Genomic DNA, 21,606 nt, shown 5'->3' on the forward strand with positions numbered 1-21,606 from the left:
TAATTTAGGGGCCTCACTAAGCTCAGGTTTGGAGACTGGTTTCCCCTTTTTGTCATCTCCAACGCCCCCTACCTCCACCCCTGGTAATGCTTCGCTTTATGAGCGATGCATCCGCAACCAAAATAACCAGCAAAGGTTTTATCATGCACCAAGTGTGAGTCCTCATCACTCTCCATCCAGTCTCCAAGATGCTCTTGGGCGACGTGGCAGCACCATGCTATCCATTACAATGGCTCAGGAAAGATGGGCGCTCGGAGCATAGTCAAGGGTTAAAGTGAGCCACTTCAGCCGGCAGCCCTGCATCCCTGCTTTCTGACTTAGGACAATTACATTCCCAGGGCTCACAGCTCCAGCCCTAAGTGCAAGGGAGCTCACATTTCTGCTGCTTCCCCTCCCCCCTTTACCTGCTCACCCCTTCTCTCCTCTCCTCCTCAGCTCTGCCTTTTGTCTGGGAGCTACATGTGCCGGAGCAGAAGCTCGCAGACACAATGTTACTCAAAGTTGCATGGCCAAAGAACATGAGAAATAAATGGGAGAAAGAGTTGGGGCTGGAGAGATGGCTCAGGGGTTAAGAGCACTGGCTGTTCCTCCGGAGGACCTGGGTTCAATGCCCAGCACTCACGTGGCAGCTCACACCTGTCTGTAACTCCACACCTGTCTGTAACTCCAGTTTCAAGACTTCCGATGCTCTCACACAGACATGCATGCCGTGGGGGAGGGGGGCGGGCACACCTTATCCTAATTGCAACATTATTACTGTGGGAAGATTCAAGGGAAACCTGCACGGGTATATGGGTATATCCTAGGCTGACTGATGCAGGGCATGGTGCTTCAACAGCAATGTTAAAGTGGCTTTGCTAACCTTGCCTAAGTCAGTTCAAGGACAGTGTCTGAGCTGAAGGTAACTCGGGGTCGTCTGTCCATGGAAACACTGCAGTTACTCATGGAATGCCTTCTGCTGCTCACGCGTGGATTTCCCTCCCCAGCTAAGCCAGTGATTGCAGAACAGCTGTGTCTGCTCCCCGTGCTCCCCATACTGAGAATGGATAGCTGTGAGTCTTTATGATACCCATAAAGACTCAAAGGCACAGAGCCATTGGGGCACAAAGCCCCTGCCAAATTAGTTTGGGGACCAGAGTTCCAACAGCCAGAACCCAGATGTGGTAGTGTGTACCTAATTCCCAGTACCCTGAAGCTCCTAAGTCAAGATGGGAGGCAGACATAGGCAAATCCACAGAGGCTCATGGGATGGCTAGTCTGGTGTGTAGCAGTGAACAAGAGATCCTATCTCTCAAGGTGGAAGGGAAGGGTTGACTCCGAGGTCCTCTGAGAGGCTCACTCCTGTATGCCTATGTACATGAATATTTACATACGTGAATATTTACATAAATGAACACTTACATGCATGATCAGTTACATGTATGAACACTTACATACATGAGCAGTTACATACATGAACACAGATATATCCACATACATACACAGTATACACTATAGAAAGTCACATACACACACACACACACACACACACACAGATGTCTCCTCCCTGCCACCATACAGAACCATCCATGTAGCCACATGTGAATGTAGGTAAATGTATGACCCACCAGTCCCCAGACCTCCACTTGCCTTTTCGAGGTGTAGGTTTATCCATCGTGTGAAAGTCCTCTTCTGCACGTTTTCCCTCTCCACTGTAAACAAAGAAATGCCATTAACCAAAGCACAGAAGAAACACGGGTAAAATCCTGCCCTCCCTTCCCAGGGAAATTCCATGTAAACAGACAGCAGACTAAACCCCGCAGGGTCCCCAGCGTCCCCAGCGTGAGCAAGCAAGAACTCTTCTCAGAAGAGGGCCACCAGAGGCTTATGTAGCACCATCCCAGTGTTCCAGCCCAAACGTGGGCTTCTAAGCACCTCATGAATTTAGAGTGACTGTGAGTGGCCGATCGCCTGGCTGGCAGTAAGACAAATATGCTCTGGTGGGAAGTACAAAGGTCACACAAGGCAGTGGGTTTCACAGCTGCCTAAGGCAGAGGTACAGGGCCATGGGATGGTGAGATGGTTCTGTGGCTAAAGCCCTGGCCGCAACAGCATGAGGACCAGAATTAGGATGCCTAGAACCCAGGTAAGGCCGCACATCGTAGAGCGCATCAGTAATCCTGAGTACCTCCAGAGAGGCAGTTCAGGCAGGATGGAGCCAATGTCAGGAATTAGGAAGGGAGCTTTGAGATGTGCAGGGTATTGGAGAAATAATCTCCCAGTCTTAGGGTCAGCCTTCCGGTCACTTTCCAGCTCCTGTATTCAGGCCTTTATCCTACTCCCACTTGTGCTCAGCAAGCAGAGAACGAGGGGCCCACTCCCAGGTTGGCAGAGGGAACCTGGAGTCCTGCACATCATGGGCAATACAGTCGTTTCTCTTGGCAGGTGTTTTTGAGTGAGGGTCTTGCTACATTGTCTAGGACGGCTTCCAACCCAGGATCCTCCTGCCTCAGCCTCCACAGCTCTGGGGTTGATTGTATGGATGGGTCTCCATGCCCAGCTTTGTAGTTCTCATCTTTAAAGTCAAGAATGGAAGATTCTGCAGGCGCCTGCTGCGTAGCTGTGGTGAGCGGACAGCCCTAAACCATGGGTCTCTTCTTGCAGAGGACAGCACTCCCCACTGAGCTTCTTAGTAAGAGGAGCCCACTGAACAGGGCACCGACATCTATCAGTTACGTTCTGGGCGGGCTCTGCTCACGCGTTTATAAAAGCTGTAAGCTAGCCAACACCCCTGCTAAGGAGAATCTGTGCTAAGTACGAACAGAACAGGATTCAGAAGGCACCCAGGGACCTTTCAGGTGGAAAAGAAGGAGAGCAGGATCATACAATCAACCCCAGAGCTGTGGAGGCCAAGGCAGGAGGATCCTGGGTTGGAAGCCGTCCTAGACAATGTAGCAAGACCCTCACTCAAAAACATCTGCAAAGAAAAATTACTGTATTGCCCCTGTGGTCTATCCCATATCAGCTATCACCCTGGAGATGGCAAGTATAGTAGGTTCGATTCCAGCTCTCTCAATGATAACCTGTAACCGCAACAGGGACTTGGAAGAAATTCATGGAGCAGGCTCAGTGGGTAAAATATGTCCTCTGTAAGCAAGAAGACCTGAGTTCAATTCCCCGGTGCCCGTGTCAAAACTAGGTGCAACAGTGTATGTTTGTGATGCTGGCCTGGGGAATCAGGGGAAGGCAGATCCTAGGGGCTCCCAGCAGGCCAGTCTAGAGGACACAGCAAGCCTCAAGTTCAGTGACAGACCTTGCTTCGAACAATAGGGTAGACATCAAGAGAGGAAGACAGCTGACCACCGCTGGCCTCCACATGTACACAGCTGGGTGGGAACATATCTACACACACACACACACACACACACACACACACACACACACACACACACACACACACAAAAAACTTTACAGATGAATACACTGGGAGCTAAATCCCCAAGCTTCCTTCCCCTCCCTCCTAAGCACTGTGGTCTTAGCTATCCCAGGCCCATCAAAGACTAGATGGTGTTCCTCTGAGGGCTATACCGTCAGAGTCTATATCTTGATGCCACCTCTGTGTCCAGCCACCATGCCTCTCAGGAAACTTCCCTGAGGTGCTGAGGCAGACCACTCCTAAGTTATTCCTAGATTACTAAGTTCTGGGTTTTGGTACAGTAGAAGACCATGCTGTAGAGGCCAACAGACGTTTCATTCGTTGTCCTTTAGCAAGGAGAAAATGAGAGCCAATTTGTCTGCTGCCGGAGAAAGAAGGCTTTGCTTTTCCATAATGACTACAGTGCTTTCTTGGCTCCTGGCCACACTGTTAGGCAGATAGTGGCACCTATAAATCAGATTTTAATATCGTGCCTTTTGTGCTGTTTAATTGAAGAGCTAGCAGACAGTAATTATGCTCGTAACTGCTTCCTCCCACCCCGCCTTCGTCTCCTTTCCTAAGGAAGGTCACTGACAAGCAGCCATGAGATTGAAAGATGTAATCCCAGCAGGCTGTGCTTCCTGGAGAGAGACTGGAAATGTTGACTGAAGAGTTAGGACAAGGAGACACTTGCTGAGACGGTTGAGTCCCAGGGACTCCTGGAAGCTGGAGTGTCCCATCTCAAGTGCCACCTCTGGACACAGATCTACCATGTTCCCTTTGGTGGCTGAAAGTTTCCCCTGCTCAGTGGACGCTGTGACGACTTTAAGTCTGCCACCATTAGGAGTGACACACCAATGAGCAGCCTTGCACCAGCACCCCAGCACACGTCGCTGTGCACAAGCCCGTGGAGGCATTTCTCATCCTTGACAGCTCAGAGAGGGGCTGCTGGGTCTTAGTGGTAGGCACATTTAAAATTTTAATAGCCACTTCCAAACTGCCCTCCCCAAAGGCTACCGAGTTTATACTTTCACCCCTACCTGTCTTTAAACAAGTTTATGGGGGTTGTAAAGTATTTACACACACACACACACACACACACACAGAGAGAGAGAGAGAGAGAGAGAGAGAGAGAGAGAGAGGGAGGATTGCTGGCCTCAGAAAGAGCAAAGTCTAGCTCCTGAAACAGAAAAGCATTTTGTAAGAAGGCTGAGAGGGAACTCACAGCCTAACTGCCCATGGTGGTGCAAATATGGATGTGAGTATCTGTTGGTCTACACGTGCCTTACCCATCTACCCATCTACCCAGCAATCCATACCGTCCTCAACTCCTCAGCCAGCCATTCAATTTATCTCCTACCATCGACTATACTATTCCTCCACCTGTCTATCCACCTTCCACCCACCTGCCACACATGGCATCCACTTACCCATTCAACCATCTATGCGCCCATCCATCCATCCATCCATCCATCCATCCATCCATCCATCCATCCATCCATCCGCTCACCCATCCACACTCCCAGCTGATATTTATACAAGGATTACTAGACACTGGAGTGACGCCAAGCTCTGTGGGCAAAACCAGCAATGAAGAATTAAGCATTCACAGAATCTGCGCTCCAAGAATTCACAGACAAGTAGGAAGGAGAAACAAAGCTACCACGAGGTACAACTGAAAGGGATAATGGATTACAAGTGCCCAGGATGACAGAGATGGGGACATGTGACTTTGTACTCCATTCAGTATTCTTCTAGGGTCCTATGGCAGAACTGGGACACTGGACTCCTGGCAGCAAAGGTTGCATAGTGAAACCCTGCTCTGATTCAGAAACAACCCCAAGGCAGCTTTTGCTTCTGTCCCCACCAACGCCTCTGGGAAAACCTGAGGGTAAATCATCCTCTATAGGAGGCGTAGATTAGTTAGCAGGGGATGGTCAGACATGATCCCAAGTATCAGACAAGCTCCAAACTGAAAAAGGTATGTAGAGCTTCTTGTCAGTGCTTAAAGCTGGACACATCACTCGATGAACGGACGAGTCTCAGGGAAGCTCAGCACAACTGCTTCGTGTCACCTCACAACCTTCAGCAATGAGGTTCACACTCTACAGAACGAGGCTAGCCTTGGTCACCCCAGAAGCACGCTATGGGAGTGCATGAGGTCACCCCGAGACCGCGCCGACCCTGACAGCTTCTGTCTCCAGGCCAGGTTCCCCGGCCCCAGGCTCACACGGCACACCCCGAACTCAGGGATTTTTGTCTAGTGTCTCGACAGAGGCTCATTGCCCCGCATGGCTGTCTCAATTTCCAAATGTGCCCCCCGCCCCTTCTGCAAGCATTCCTACTTCTGGCCTGCCAAGACTCCATAAACTTTATATAGTTTCCATAAATCCAACGGCCCCTTTTTTCCTCTCACGTTGTAAAGGTGTAGGAAACAGTTTCCCTGGTGAGGTCTGGCCAGCTCACAGAATGGCTGTGAGGCCCCGTGCGGGCAGCAACGAAGTAATAACAACACTGTAAAATTGCCATCCCAGCTCTACCTGGCCAGTGGGGGTACAGGAAAACCAGGCAGGGGGGGTGGTGGTGGAGGGAGAACACCAGGCCCAGGACCCCAAAGATTGGGCAAAGGAGGGGCAGGAGACAGGGGAGACCCTGCTGTCTAGCTCAAGGCCACAGGCCCCAATTCCCAGGTGCACTTCTGCCTCTGGCTTTAAGGTGGTTAATTTCCCATTTCTTCAGGCCCCTAGGGACAGGCAGTCGTACGAGCTGGAAGCCTCTGAGAAAGGGACACATTCTGGGAGTTAAAACAGATTCCTTCAGATATCAGTGCAGTCCTCACCCCTAACCAAGGAAACCCCTCTTGGCCATGGATGGAGATCATTGCAGAAAGCCACAACCAATCAAAATGCAGAGCTGTGGTGCCAGTTCCAATGGTTCATCTCCAAAACACTCCTGCACCTAGGGCTCAGGGGCTCACTGCTGAAGAGGGGGCAGGAAGGTTGTAGGAGCCTGAGGATCCGAGGGTCATGGAGTTTGCTGTTACATTGTGTCTCCTAGGAATGGAGAAGCTACACTCATTGAGTCTCATCTCATGGGGCAAGGGTGCGGGGCGTGGGGTGGGGATAAGAGGAAGACAGAAGGCCTGAACCCTACACAAAGAATTACAGACACCCAAGGAAAAGCCCAGAGGGGGAGAAATAGTGTTCCTCAGGGAAGAGCACAGCAGTTGGTTGTCCAATGCTAAATGTTCAACCCTGAACACACACATGGGAGTAAAATATATAGACTGGAGGACAGTTGTTTTATGTATTTAGGAACATCTTCCCCCCACCTACCCCCGTGTGTGTGTGTGTGTGTTTGTGTGTGTGTGTGTGTGTGTGTGTAAATATATGTATACAACAACAATTAATGAGAAAAACGGCAGGCTGGGGAGATGGCTCACTGGTTAAGAGCACTGACTGCTCTTCCGGAGGTCCTGAGTTCAATTCCCAGCAACCACATGGTGGCTCTCAACCATCTGTAATGAGATCTGATGCCCTCTTCTGGTGTGTCTGAAGACAGCTACAGTGTACTTATATACAATAAATAAATAAATCTTTTAAAAAATGAGAAAAAAGGCTATGAACTTGAAAGAAAGCAAGAAGGGTATATGAGAAGGCTCGGAGGGGGAAGGGAAAACGATGTAATTTCATTAATCTCAAAAAATAAAAGAAATAATTAAGACAAAGGGGTTCCTTCAAACTTGTGGTCTTCTCCAAAATTTACTTCAAATCTGGTATTTTCTCTGTAATACTTCTGCTCTTCCCAGCCCAGGGGTGAAGTCTAATGGCTTTGGTGCTTACTTTAAAATTTATATGATTGAAATTATACAATCATCACAAAGCTTAAAAAGTACAGAGGAAATTAAAATCTCTTCAAACTTCACCGTGCCCAGAGAAAACATGCATGGAAGCATGCCGTGTGCACACACAGATGACACAAATCCTCACTCAAATAATTCCCACATGATCCGTGTGATCAGGCATGACTCAGTTGCTCAAAATACCGCCTATGCTCACTGACAGATCCCCGAGAATGACGGCCAAGATGTTCGTTTCTGAGCTCCCTTCAAAGCTTTTTTTTAAAAGACATCATTTTTTTTAAATGCATAGTACACGTGGGTGCTTGTGGAGCTCAGAAGAGGGTACCCTGGAGTCGAAGCTGGCCACGGAGTCACCTGACGTGGGTATTGGAAACCAGTCTGGAAGAGCAGCAGGTACTCATAAAGGCCATTTCTCTAGCCTAAGTCCTTTTTTCTTTTTGAGACAGGATTCTTACAGATCCCCAATTGCCCTCGACCTCCTTATGTAGCCCAGGATAACCTTGAACTGAGGAACGGGGCTTTCTCTGCTTCACCTGATATCCGTGATGCTAGAGACGGGACCCAGGGTTTCATGCACGCTTGGCAGGCAGTCTGTCAACTGAGTTACGTCCCCAAACCCTGTTCGAGACCTTCGGGCTTGTGTTTTGAAGAAGGGACATGGGAATTTGCACCTTACCTGCTCTGTGGTGAGAGACCCTGCATCTTGGGGGGAAAAAAGAGATTTCTTGGTCTTTGGGGGATGCAGGGAATGCTAACAGGTATGCTAGGCTGGTGGAGAAGTCCCGGAAGTTTAGAGCCTGGTAAGTTTTACCATGGCCCCTAAGGTAGTGGTTCTCAACCATCCTAATGCTGCTACCCTTCGATACTGTTCCTCGTGTTGCGGCGACCCCCCCAACCACAAAATTATTTTTGTTGCACCTTCATATCTATAATTTTGCTACTATTACGGATGGTCATGCAAATATTTTTGGAGATAGAAGTTTGCCGGAGGGGTCATGGCTGGCAGCCCCCTGTGGCTCCTCGGGCCCATAAACTCAGGGTTAATTATCATTTAAGCCAACTCAATGAGAGAAAAGCAGCAGAGAGGGCTTGGAAGCACCGGGCAAGGGTCACTTCCTCATTCTGGGTCACTTTCTCATTCCGCCCTGAGCTCTCCTAATGATGCACTGTCTTTATTGTTTAATTCCTGTGACAGGGAGGAGTCACAGTCCCTGAGAGGTTCCTGGGCTGGAGACAAGGGCACTGGCTATATAGTCCTTGCTCCACCCTATGTCCTGAGTGGCCTAAATGGAGGTAGCTGAGGGAACTGGATGGGGGTGGCACAGGACAGAATCCAGAGGGAGGACCTTAGCGCCACTTGGAAGATTCGAACCAGTTTACCCCCTGTCACAGAGGCTGCTACAGAGGACCAGAGACGTGATTGTGGAGCCTGCCCTGTCACTAGTATTGGGGAAATTTTTTGTTAAAAGTAGCTGGTGGTGGAGGCCGTGACTCCTGGATGGTAGCATTCTCATCTGCAAGCCCACATGTTCTATAAATGTAGCCTGGAACTACCCAGGTCACAGACAAGGACTGGGAGGCCGAGGCAGCTGATGTGCCGTGGCTACTCTGCCAATTCGATGAGAAAAGCAGCGGAGAGGGCTTAGAGTCACCTCACTCACCTCTGCCTCCACACTTCTGGAAGGTCTGGTACACACAAACCCGACAGGGCACCAGCTCCTCACCAAGCTTGATCCCAGTGCCCCAGCTCTCCCCTCTGACTGTGGCCCTCAGCCATGCTCACGGTAGGGAGCAACCGATAAGGTTTAGAATCCTTCGGGTGTGTCACTACGATCAACCAAGGTGACTACACCTAGGAACACATGGCAATGTCTGGGGGTCATTTTGATTCTCACAACTGAGAGCACACTTCACTGCTGGCATCTCTCAGGGCCAAGGGCTGCTCAGTATCCCATGATGCCCAGGACAGCCTCCCCAACATACACTTGCCGGGCCCATAATGTCAGCAGTGCTGAAGGAGCAAGCCCTGGATGGGGTAGTGTGGTCTGAGGGGCCATCTCGGATCGACTCCTTTGCAGCAGATGCGTTTCAGTGAGTGTGGAAAGACTCGGTCCCTTCCAAGTGACCCTGCATGAAGTCCAGTCCCATGGCCTCTGTTTCCCAGTCAGTGCAATAGGACCATAAAACTTACTTCACGAAGTTGGAAGCATCAAATGCCTTAGTGCTGTGTGTCCTTACAACACCACTGTGGGCTTCACAGGATCCTGGCAATGAAGCCCCTTGTTACGTAAGGAGGGGGAGGGTTGCAAGCAAGCAGGGATAGACCAGTTAGGGCACAACCGGAATGGGATCCCAGACTCCCAGACCTTAGTAAAAGGCCTGGCACACCATAAGTGTTACAAACATACAATGTTGCTGCTGTGGGCCACCTTGGACAATTAGAAGCTGTTGTCTATAGTGACAATGTTTCCTTCCTAGGGCTGCTGGGAAATGATACTTCTAGGCATGTCAGGTGCACCAACACACTCACATAAATGGACTCGTCAGTCCCCCACCTGGCAGCATCAGGCTAAGACGGGAGCAGTCGTTAGGGTTGGCCTTCCTTCAGCTATCCTCATGAGTCCACAGTCATTTTTATAAAATGAGTTGGCAGCCAGGGGTAGAGTGGTGGAGAGCTTGTGGGAGGGTGATTTGGGAGTCGAGATCTCTGGTCATCTTCAGTGTCTGAAAGGTCAGGGAAGGCAGGGTGATGGGATGTGGCTGTGCCTACTCCTGCACCTAGCCACAGTTTGCCACAAATCGCTTTATCCAGTGCAGAAAGCTGGCTCAGCACCAGGTAACAGACAGAGATTTCCCCTGTCAGAGACAATCACCACGTTTTCTCTGATGCTCCCTGGACTAGAAATCTCTTACCTAAATGTACACACAGTCAGTTTTCTGTTTCTGCATTCTTGGATTCAATCGCATTTGAAAAATAGATATTTTTTTTAAAATTCCATCCACCCTGAACATGAACGGGCTTCTTTTTCGTGTCTCCGGGACAATACAGCCAAACAACTGCAGATATAGACCCCTCGTATAGGGTGCTAAGTTCTAGAAGCCAGCTAGAGATGATCAAAGAACAAAGGATGCATTTATACTGTGGGAACACTAGACCACCTCACACAAGGGACTTGGGTGTCTAAGTACTTGGATACCCATGGGGCTCCTGGAACCAGCTCCCCTAGATACCGATGCACGATTGCATCTGAGACCTGAGATGCTCAGACCCTCTTGTCCCCAGGGCTATTCCTGATTCACTCCAAACACCATTCCTTGGCTCCTGTTTGCTTCCCTCTCTTGGGCCCCTTGCCTGGTTTCCTGAGGACCGCAGTTTCGCACAATGCTAGCTCGTGTCCATTGCAACACGAGAGCATCAGCCCTGAGTAGCTCTACCTCCTTTCCTGTTGTCTACTTGCCGGCTCCTCGAGAGCCCATACCCGCTCCAGATGAGACCCGGCCTCGGCCTCGCTCGGTGGTTTCCCTCCTCTTTCCCGTCTTTCAACACCTCCCAGAAACACAACCTCATTACAGGGCCCCATGCTGGTTCACTTGAGAAATAAAACTCAGAAACAAATTAAACGGCAATTTCTTTTTAAACAGGAGAGAGGCCAGGCTTTGGGAATACCAGGCCAACGTCCTTCGGTTCCTACGCTTGGGGACCACTTCCTCCAATGGCTCTGGCAGTATTAAAGCTGGGCCTCTGTGTGGTTACTCGCCAGTCATGATTTTGCGTTTAATTTCCTTTGTTTTTTCCTCCATGAATATTTGCTTTGACCCAAGTCCCTTTTATCGAGACTGGTAATAAAATGTGAAACCCTCGTTGGGACCACAGGCCAAGCAGCACAGAAACACTACAGGCAGGGGAGCAGCAAGCCCTTACAGGCAAGCTCACATGCCCTCTCTCAGGATGCCCACTACCTTCTATCTTCCGTCCCTCCGGCATGCCGGGGACCGCGTCCACAAGCAACAGAGCAGGGAATAGCCTGCTCCGGCTGGTGCAAACCAGTGGTCTCTGTGTACATGCGCCCTCAGACTCAAATAAAACTGCCAAGCTCATTCTAACTGGGGACTTAGATCCTGTTCTCTCTCAGGTCCCAGAGGCCACCAATTAACATACCATGTCCTGCCCTGCCTCGCCCCTGTTTCTCAGCTGCTCCAAAACACATAACCCAGGGCTCCAAAGAGCTAGTCCCAATTACACACCAAATTAAATTTTAAGCTATATATGTATATAGAACCAGTGCCTGTGACTCAAAAAAAAAAAAAAAAAAAAAAAAAAAAAAAAAAAACCTGCTCCAGTTTTCCCTGAGAGTGATTCTGTCTAAGCTCAACATTAACCCTCAAACCACCTTGATTTATGGCCAGTGCCGCCAGCCAGCCATAAAACTGTAAGCAGACAAACAAGGATTTTACATTCAGCCAGATGGGCAGGCCTGGGCAACAGGCCCAGGGCAGGCAGGCTGCCCCAAAGTGTCCAGCTATGACCCAGGAAGGCACTTATGGTACGGTACAGTCATTTATAGACTCATGTAGGGAGCAGACGCTGGAGGCTACGCTCAACCTTACACAAGAAGATGTGGACCCCACCCATCCTCATAGGCTCTCTTTGCCAGGTTTAAAAAGAGAGACTGGCTGGGAACATCGGCTCACTTTTGTGAGGCCGGCAGCCGGGATGCTGAGGCAGGAGGGTCACAGATGGAAGGCCACAGGGTGAGACCCTTTCTCAAAAGAGTGAATGAAAAGGGGAAGGAAGAAGAGGAGGGGGAGGAGGGGAGGAGGAGGAGGGGAGGAGGGAGAAGGGGGGAGGGGAAGAGGGAGAAGGGGGGGGGAGGAGGAAGAAGGGGAGGAAAGAGGGGAGGAGGGGGGAGGGAGAGGGAGGAGGAGGGGAAGGAGGGAGAAGGGGAGAGGGAGAGGGAGGAGGAGGGGGAGGGAGAGGGAGGAGGAGGAAGGAGGGGAGGAGGGGGAGGAGGGAGGAGGGGAGCATATGGGATGGAAGGTGCAAGGAAGGAAAGAGGGAAGAGACAGGGAACACTATGGTTTGGTTTTCTTTGTCCACCCAAAACACGTGTGTTGAAAGCTTGGTGACAGCTGATGATGCCACTGAGGGGAGGCGGGCCCTTTAGAAGGAAGCGGTGCCTGCTTGGCCAGGTTCTTGAGAAGTAATCTAGAACCTCAACCCTCTTCTCTTTCCTTTTGCTTTCTGGCCATCACAGGGTGGGTGGCTTTTCTCTATCATATTATCCTGCTGTGAAATTCTGTCTCCCCACGGGTACAAAGAAAGCATCATGACGGACCCACACCATGGACCTCTGTGGATCCCGGCTTCACTTTTCAGATGTTTTTTTCAGCTATTCTGCCACAGCAACAGGTTCCTCATTCACCTCCCATGAAGACTCATCTTTGGGCCTCTGGCACCATGATCCACCAAAGGACTAAACTTGGTGAAACCACAAACTTAGGCAAAAAAATTTTTTTCAAACCAATGTTCCCATAAAAATGAGAAACTTCTAGATCGGTGTTTTCCAAACTATATCCTACAGAGTAGGAAACTCCTCTTAGTAAGTTCAGGACACATGGAGTATTCCCCTGTGTGTGTGTGTTTATAACCAGTACATTTAAAGTCCTGATAAACCTTGCAAAAAAATTATAGGGCAGAGGAAATGGCTTAGTGGCAAAGTGCATGCCACACACACATGAGGGCCTGAGTTCAAATCCCCAGCTCCTATGTAAGGCCAGTCACGAGTCTGTAACCCCAGTGCTCCCAAAAGGAGATGAGAGGCAAAGTAGATTTCCTAGAAGTCTATAGGCCTGCTAATCTGCCACAGGCAGCAGGAAACAGGAAAACCCTGCCTCAAACAAGGTACAGAGAAAGCCCAATGCCTGAAGCTGCCCTCTAACTTTCATACATGTGCTATTCACATGTGCTCATTCACACACACAAGCATACATATGTGTGTGCTCAAGCACACACACATACATACACATACACACACATAGCCACATGCATGTATACACATGTGTGTCTACACAATCACATACATGTACACATACACATGTGTGTGCCCGAACATACACACACATGTGTACACATACATTCACACTGACACTCAAACACGTACTCACATACACACACATAGCTACATACATGTACACACATGCGTGTCCACAGTCACATGCATGTGCACACACACATACACATAAGCACACACACATACATACACATTCACACAGACACTCAAACACATACACACATAGCTACATACATGTACACACATGCATGTCCACACACAGTCAGTCATATACATGTGCACACACACACACACACACACACACACACACACTTACTTCTGTAACTCCACTCAAACCAAGTTCATTTGAGGCCAGATATTTCTATATAAAACACAGCGTCCTTACAGAATCTTGCTTTGGAAATTGGAGAGAGGTTCACTGATGGGGGAGCCGCTTGCACTGGATCCTTAAGAGTGCAAAGTGGATGACTGATAGCCTATGTGGTGACAAAGACTACTCTGTGAGCTATTCTCCCTTTCCCTGTGGGACACACCCCACTTCCCAGCCTCCCATACAGGTGGGTGGAGTCACATGGTTGAGTTCTGGCCAACAGGATGGAGTCAGGCAGAAGGCACGCCGATTCTAGACACGACTACCCCGCCCTACAAGATTGAGAGAGAGCAGACCCACAAAGGCAGTGAGCTCTGGAACCCGCTGGGAAGAGGAGAGCTATGGTCCCACATGGGGTGAAAAAGGATGTCCACACTCATCCTTTTTGGTGTGAGGAAGACAGGAGCCATACCTGTGCAACCTCAGATAAGTTCCCCTGTGAGCAGGGTCACTGAGTCTCAGCTGGAAGGACGGCAGTCTAGTCTGTCACCCTCTCTAGGAAGGGTACCGCGCCCAGACTGCTTGAGCCCCTGTTCAGAACAAGATGTCAGTATGGGATCTTCCAGAAGGGCCTGCATCACCACAGGGTTAGTGCAGTCCTAGAAGAAAGGCTGTCCTAGCTGTCAATCAGGAGCAGAGCTCCAAGACCCAAGGGCGAGAATCAGTGTGACCTCTGTGTGCCAGTCACACTTCAAAATGGAGATTAAACACACAACCTGTGTTTACATGAACATACACATACCCTTGATTTGCATTTTAAAGCCCATCTGTCTTTAATGAGATCCACAAGTCCCTCTCAAATATCTAGGTTCTTGCACAGGCGTGAAGGTGACCTGCTGTGCCTGTCCTGCATAGGACTAAGGGTATCCCAGCAGGGTGTTAGGTGCTAAAACTGGGGAAGTGCCAGGCACACTGGGACAAGTTGTATCTAGGACAGCAGGTCTGGAGGGGGAGGGAGGAAGGAGGGGAGGGGGAGGGAGGGGGGGGGGGAGGGGAGGGAGGGGAGGGAGGGAGGGGGAGGGGGAGGTGCAGGCAGCACAGACGAGGATGGTAAGCTATCTATATTCACTTCAAAGAAAAGAACACAGTACTTCCCATTTACAGTTTCTGCCCACAAGGAGAGAAGTGTGAACATAAAGACCACAAACTGTGACGGGAGGGGGGGGGGCAGCTTCACATTCTCCTCCAGCTGGGACGACAAGATTTTACATTAATTAGCACAAGACAGGGCTGCCTCACTAGAGACAGCCCCGAAACAGAAGCCAAGGTCCACAGGCCATAGCGCCTTCCTTTCCAGAAAGAGGTCTTCTCAGGTTCTGTTCCCTGGGCAGAGGCGCACAGCTCACACTGCTTCTAGGTGGTTCGGGTAACAATCTCAGGGAGAGCCTAAGGAAGACAGGAGCTGGTGCTGGGCCTGGCTTGGTAGCTGCTGTGACTCCCCAGTCCCTCCTCCTCCTCGTCTTCCTCTACTGCTACATATTGATATCTTGAGACAGTCATACTCTATAACCAAAGCCAGCCTTGATTACACTACGTAGCCCAGGCTGGCCTCAAACTCACGACAGTCTTGCTGTCTTAACCCCCAGGGTGTTAGAATGGTAGGTGTGAGCCACCACACGCCTCACGTGGCCCAAGTCGGTGGGCATCTGAAGATCCTCAACTGACCTAGCACTGCGGTCCTCTATGGTGCTATCCTAGTTGCTGAGCCACCGTGAAGGGATTCTTCCTCACCCAGGCTGAGGGAGGGCTGGCACAGAATCCCTCTGCAACAGTAGCCAGGTGTAGCTTCTGACCCAGGCTCTAGAGTCTGTGCACAGATCTCCAATAGCTGGCTGTCCTCCCGCGGAAAGGATGCCCTGCCTCGAAGCAGTGTTGTGCTTGAAGCAGCTTCCTACGCTAGCATTTGTTTTTGGCAGTGGGTTGCCGAGGCTCTGGTGTACTTTGGGCTCATTTCTGGGATCCCCACTGTGTTCTTCTTCACTAAGCTGGCTAATCCAGGAGACAGGTGTCATCACGGTGGGCAGAATAGATGGGGACAACCCTTCCTTGTTGTGATCCATGGGGAGACAGTGGGAATCTAGAAGCTTCAGTTACTCGACCAAGATTAAGCCCGAGACTGCCTAGGGAATTCAGACAGAATGGTAGTTTCAGTCTGGTTCAATCTGGCTGATCCCTGGGCTAAACAGGTGGGGTGGAGGCCACTTACCATCCTATGGGTTACAGAGCAGAAGGACCAAGAAGGATGCAAGGAGGGGAAAGGAAGAGGGAAGGGACCATGAGAAGCCTGCAAACAGATCCTGTTTCTGTTCTATTGCCCCTACCCTGTTCCTCCTTCCCCACTCCCCCCACCACCACCGTGACCTCATCCTCCCCCGCCCCCGGGTTCGAAGGGACCCGGGTATGAGAGTAACGGCAGCTTTTTAGCTTAACTATGCCATCCACTATGGGGTTTTGGCAGATTACGATGAGAACCATTCCAGTCTTCAACCAGTAAACTTCATGCGGCCGGGATAGGAAGAACAAAGAGGCCTGCAGTGTGTGGTCCTTGCCAGATCCCCACTCAAGTCAACCCAAAATGAGCAACTGTCTGCAAAGCTTGAAGCTAAAACAAATACCCAGGATATGCAGTGTCAACATTAGGGAATTTAAATCAAGCAACAAAAGTAAAAGCCACAGTAAAGAGCCCTTAACAGGACTCTTCTGGTCACCACTTTAAAAACTGTGCTAGCCGAGGCAGGGAGAAACAAGGTCACCCATATAGTGAATGACAGAACCGGGTTCTGAAACCAGTTGGGCCCAAAGCTCACATCTTTAACCATTCATTATGCAACACTTCCTGCCTCACAGCCCCTCTCCAGCCCCACTGAGTCAAAACTATCCAAGTCCTTCCAAACTAGGTCATCACACCCAGCAGAGAGCTACCTGCCTGTCAGGTTGATAGGTCCCTCTGCAAGAGGTGTTGGTTTCCAGTTCCCTGTGTTATCAGCTATTCCAACTATTTCAGCCAATTCTTCAAGGCAAGAGTCACAGGTCCAAGGCTCAGATGCTGTCATAGGTCAGATGTTTTCCTTAGAGATTTTTATGGGGGAGAGGCCTAGGGGAGGGATACTTGACTTTTGTTGCAAGCTTGCTGCCTGAGTACTTCATTGTGTGTGTGTGTGTGTGTGTGTGTGTGTGTGTGTGTGTGTGTGTGTATCTATTTGGTATAAATTTCAATTTGTATTTAAAAGTAATTACTGAGCCAGGCCTGGTAGACAGGTTTATAGTCTCAGCTACTAGGAGAGCCTGCCTGAGCAATTTAGGAGACCCAAACTCAAAATATGACGTAAGGGGGAGCCTGGGGATGAAGCTTGCTAGTACAGCACTTGTCTTGCACGCATGAGGCAGCAAATAAATGAATAATTAATAGTTTCTATTCGCTCACCCTTGTGCAAATAATTGGTATGTCCCCGAGACCAGACCGCCCGTGGAGAAATATTATTCACATATACATCTGACAGGAAGAATCTTTCTGTTTGTAAAACTGTTAGATATCTACACTAGAAAACTTCAGGAAAAAAAAATTGGGGGAATCACAGGCCAACTTAACCCCTTCCACGCTTCCCTTGATCTGTTCCTTATTTTTACTACTCTGTTGTCACATGTCACATGTCACATATGCAGAGAGTGGGATCCTCCACCCCAGGTCTTTCTCTTACCCTTCCTGAACGGTTGATCTTGCTGCCTCTTTGTGACTGTGTTATGGTCGCCCTGGAACTTTCTTTGACCTTGAAGCTCGGCAAATGACCTCAGCTTTTAATCAAGTGTGTAATCCTGAAAAACCAGGCACATTCCAACCTAGCAGGAAGCTGCCTCGTGCTCTCTCGTGAGCTGTGCTTAGCCCTGGCTGCAACCCCAGAGAGAAAACTTCTGTTGTTCTCTCCGGGGAGAAACATAATCAGGTCTGAGCAGAGGGGAAAGAGGGTTACCCAAGATGCTGGGGAGCTGATGGGGTGGGCTGTGGCTGTCCTAATACCCGTGGCCATCTCCTTCCTGTTCCTAACAGAATTCCAACTTTGCGTCTGCAATCTTCTCAGTTTTTAAAGCATTTCCCAGCCTCCCTTGCAGGGCTGAACTCAGGACAAAGTTCGGCCGATAAAGTGAAAGTGCAAATGGAGGCATGGAGCTTCCGGAATGTTCTTCACCGAGAGCGCTGAGAAAACTGCACGTCTTTCCATCTAGCCTTGGCCTTCCTAGAGTAGAACTCAGAAGACAGAAAACCCAGCAGCGATGGCTAAGGATGACCAAGAAGAAAGCAGCTAGCCCCTCTGCAGCCCTACTATGTGCCAGCACTGGCCCCAGGCTGTTCATCTGTGGGCTCTGCCAGGAGATCATCACTCTCTGAAGAAGCCGCTGGGCTTTGTAACTTAACAACTGGACGCCATCCTGACACAAGAGAGACTCCTGCCGACATTACAAGTTCATCATTTGCGTCTAAGAACAGAGCCCAAATCAACCGTGTGTCTTTATGGCTGGATATTTACACCAGTGTCCCTTGTTGCTACTAATGGTCCAGTCATAAGCATTTTGATGCATATATGCCCACGGACCCTTACATTTCTCCAATCTTTATCGTTTGTGAAATTCTCACACCGGCTATTTTTCTCCTCTCACAAAGTAAGAGTGAAGCAAAGCAAGACAAAATGACTCAGCAGGTCAGGCACAGGCAACAGGCTGTCAGGAATGTTGTTTCTCTTTAAAGTGCCCACAACTACATTCTGCTCAAAATGTCAGCAGCTTTGGCAAATATTGAGCTGAAAACCACATACAAACAATGACAAATCCTGGACAGCCCAGGGGTGGGGAGCCACCCAGGTTCTAAAATGCTACAGATCACCTCTTACACCGGATAGCTTGTCTCCAGCCTCAAAAGCAAGGAAGGAAGGAAGGAAGGAAGGAAGGAAGGAAGGAAGGAAACAGGGGGCTAAGCCAGCAACTCTCAGCCATGACCAAGGTTTGTACAGGGATAAGCAGGTGTCGGTGGAATAGCAAGAACAGGCACCAGGAGAGGTGGCAAGGACTGGGAGACCTTGAAAAGGCATTAGAGGCTTTTCCTCAGAGACAGCACAGGAAATCTGTTCGAGGGACCCCCTGAAACCAAACGTCACCCCTGACCTCTAGATTCCTGAGTGTTACATGCTGCTTGCCACGTGGGGAGGCTTGTGCATTCGGTATACACAATGAGCTGATCTCATGTCAGGAAAGGAGGTGAAGGCCATGGACAATGTCATCTTAGCTTTCAGAGGGTGATAATAAAACACTTCCGCCATCTTGCATGTTGAAAAACTTTACAACTGCGTTTGATGGTCATTTTGTAGATGGAAGCCCATTGCTCCATCGAGGAAATGACTCGAGTATTCTCACAGCCACCCCAGTAAAATAGAGCAAAACAGGACTTGCTCAAGGAGGCCTTTCACTCTTTTTAAAAATGAGTGTATATGTGTATGTATGTATACATGTGTGTGCATTGGTGCATATGTATATGTGTGTATACATGTGTGTGCATTGGTGCATATGTGTATGTGTGTATACATGTGTGTGCATTGGTGCATATGTGTATGTGTGTATACATGTGTGTGCATTTGTACATGAACATATATATGTATATATGTTTTTGCATTGGTACATATGAATTGTGTATGTGGGTATACATGTTTGTGCATGATACACATGTATATATGTATGTGTGTATAATGTGTGCGCATTGGTGCATGTGTTTATGTGCATGTGTGTGTACATGTTTGTGCATTGATGCACACGCATATGTATGTATATATATGTGTGTGTGTGTGTGTATAATATGTGTGCATTGGTGCATATGTGTATGTGTGTATACACGCTTGTGTATTGTACATGTATCTGTGCACATGTGTGGCAGCCAGGGGTCAACATCAAGTGCTGTGCCTCAGATGATTATCTACCTTGTTTTTGGTGGGGTTGTTTTGTTTGTTTGGTTTGGTTTGGTTTGTTGTTTTTTAAGACAAGTCTCTCACTTTTTTAAAAATAATTATTTATTTATATGAGTACGCTGTTGCAATCTTCAGACACACCAGAAGAGGGCGCCAAATCCCATTACAGATGGTTGTGAGCTACCATGGGGTTGCTACCATGTGGATTTGAACTCAGGTCCTCTGGAAGAGCAGTCAGTGCTCTTAACTTCTGAGCTATCTCTCCAGCCCAGTCTCTTACTTTCTATCTGGGACTCACCAATATGGCCAGTGAGGACCCGAGGATAGCCTTTCTCCACCCTAACACAGGGATGACAACCACACCACCATACCTGCTGTTTTTTATAAAATGTGGGTTCTGATGGATTGAGCTTGGGTTCTTGTGCTAACAATATCAAGGACTTTGCCCCCTGAGCCAACCCCTGCACAGTCTTGGCACTCTATAAAGCACATTTACTCCAACTTCTTTGGTTCGGAATATCTTCGTTTTCATAAACAGAACTCATCTATAATAAAGAGGACCTTGAATGTAAACTTCAAATTCTTTGAGAGCCTCCGATATGGAACCCAGACGTGTATTTAAGCTGTGTGTGCTGTGAAGGCATGTGTGGGTATTTTAAGCACACCATATGCACATGTATTTCTTTGTTCTATAGTGATGGGAATTGAACCTAGAGCCTCACACATATCAGGCAAACACTCTACCACTAAGCTATATCCCCAGCCCTGAGGTGTGTGTTACGATCCCCACATCACGTATGAAGAAACTGAGGCTCGGACCTGGAATGGGGATTTAGCACTTAGGCCCACACAGGGAAGAATTCTATTCGAAAGGTCTTGGACAGATTCCCAGTTGTTGGAGGGATTGGTGTCGCCCAGAGGATCCTGGGCTTTTCCTGGCTCACAGTTTCTCTCTCCACTTTTCAGCCCTTAGTTTCATTAGGAGCAGCTGGGTGTCTTTTGAGACACATTCTTCTGTTTATTGTCAGATTGTTGGGCGGGGGGAGGTCCCAATCTCAGGGCCAAGGCTGTCCCCATGCTGGGAAGAGCTGTCTGCCCTTGGTCCCTGCAGAGGAGAAGGATTAGCAAAGCAAAGCCCAACTTGATTGAAAAATAACTTCCCTCCAGCCTGTTCTCTGGCAACATTTCTCTTCCTTCAAGCTCTGGCCTACGGTGGCCCTGAGACCCAAGACCTGTGGACTGAGGGTGGTCCCTCCTTCTCGGAGGGACCGGAAATTACCAAAGGAACTCCAGGGGTGCTGAGCAGACCATCTGACGTACAGCGGCCACTAATTAATGTTTTTTAAAGTTTAACAAGCAAATCAGGCAGGTGTGAGAAAGGGGTCAAAAGAGCGGGCATTCTGGAACCGGGTGGCCGGGCTACCACCCCTGGCTGGCTCTGTGATGGTTGGCAGGTTGCTTCCCCTCATAGTCCCTGAAGGGCTAATGATAGCCCTGAGCATCAGGGAATAGTCATAGGGACAGAATGAAAAATGGTGCCTACAAAAGGGCTCAGAACAGCAAACAGCTGAATATGGAGAGCGACTGGCCCAGCTCTGGGCCTAGCCATTGCCTGTGTAGCCACCATCCAACCAAAGGCTGTGCCTTCAACATATCTCGGTGGTAAAGAAGTGGGTATTTCTCAAAGAGAAGCTGGGACTCCACCCTGGCTAATCTGAGTCGCATCCAATGAGAAGTCCCTGCTTTGGGTGGCTGATCACACTGGATGCTACAAGGCCACTGGCCGTTCCAGAAAGATCAACTATGTGACGGAGGGTGGAGGCTTTGCGTCATAGTCCTGGTGGGCTTGGAGTGGCTGTCGGTCCGTATGTCAAGCAAGCCTTAGAGGCAATGCCCTGATAATAACCTCCAGTGAGCCTCCCCGGCTGCTGGTACTCTATGCTAAGGGCGGAAGTGCAGTG

At 49.3% G+C, this 21,606-nt stretch overlaps 1 protein-coding gene across 3 annotated transcripts in view; it reads right to left on the minus strand.

Annotated features, from left to right (window-relative positions):
- The window catches only part of Clmn (calmin), a 93,718-nt gene that overhangs the window by 33,086 nt on the left and 39,026 nt on the right, over nt 1-21,606 (minus strand). For all 3 annotated transcript variants that reach the window (XM_032908330.1, XM_032908329.1, XM_032908331.1), the window contains exon 2: nt 1,630-1,691. In XM_032908330.1, the coding sequence (XP_032764221.1) occupies nt 1,630-1,691 (62 nt within the window). The remainder of the gene's footprint in view (nt 1-1,629; nt 1,692-21,606) is intronic.

Source organism: Rattus rattus, chromosome 7 (genome assembly GCF_011064425.1).
Source record: "Rattus rattus isolate New Zealand chromosome 7, Rrattus_CSIRO_v1, whole genome shotgun sequence".
NCBI lineage: Eukaryota > Metazoa > Chordata > Mammalia > Rodentia > Muridae > Rattus > Rattus rattus.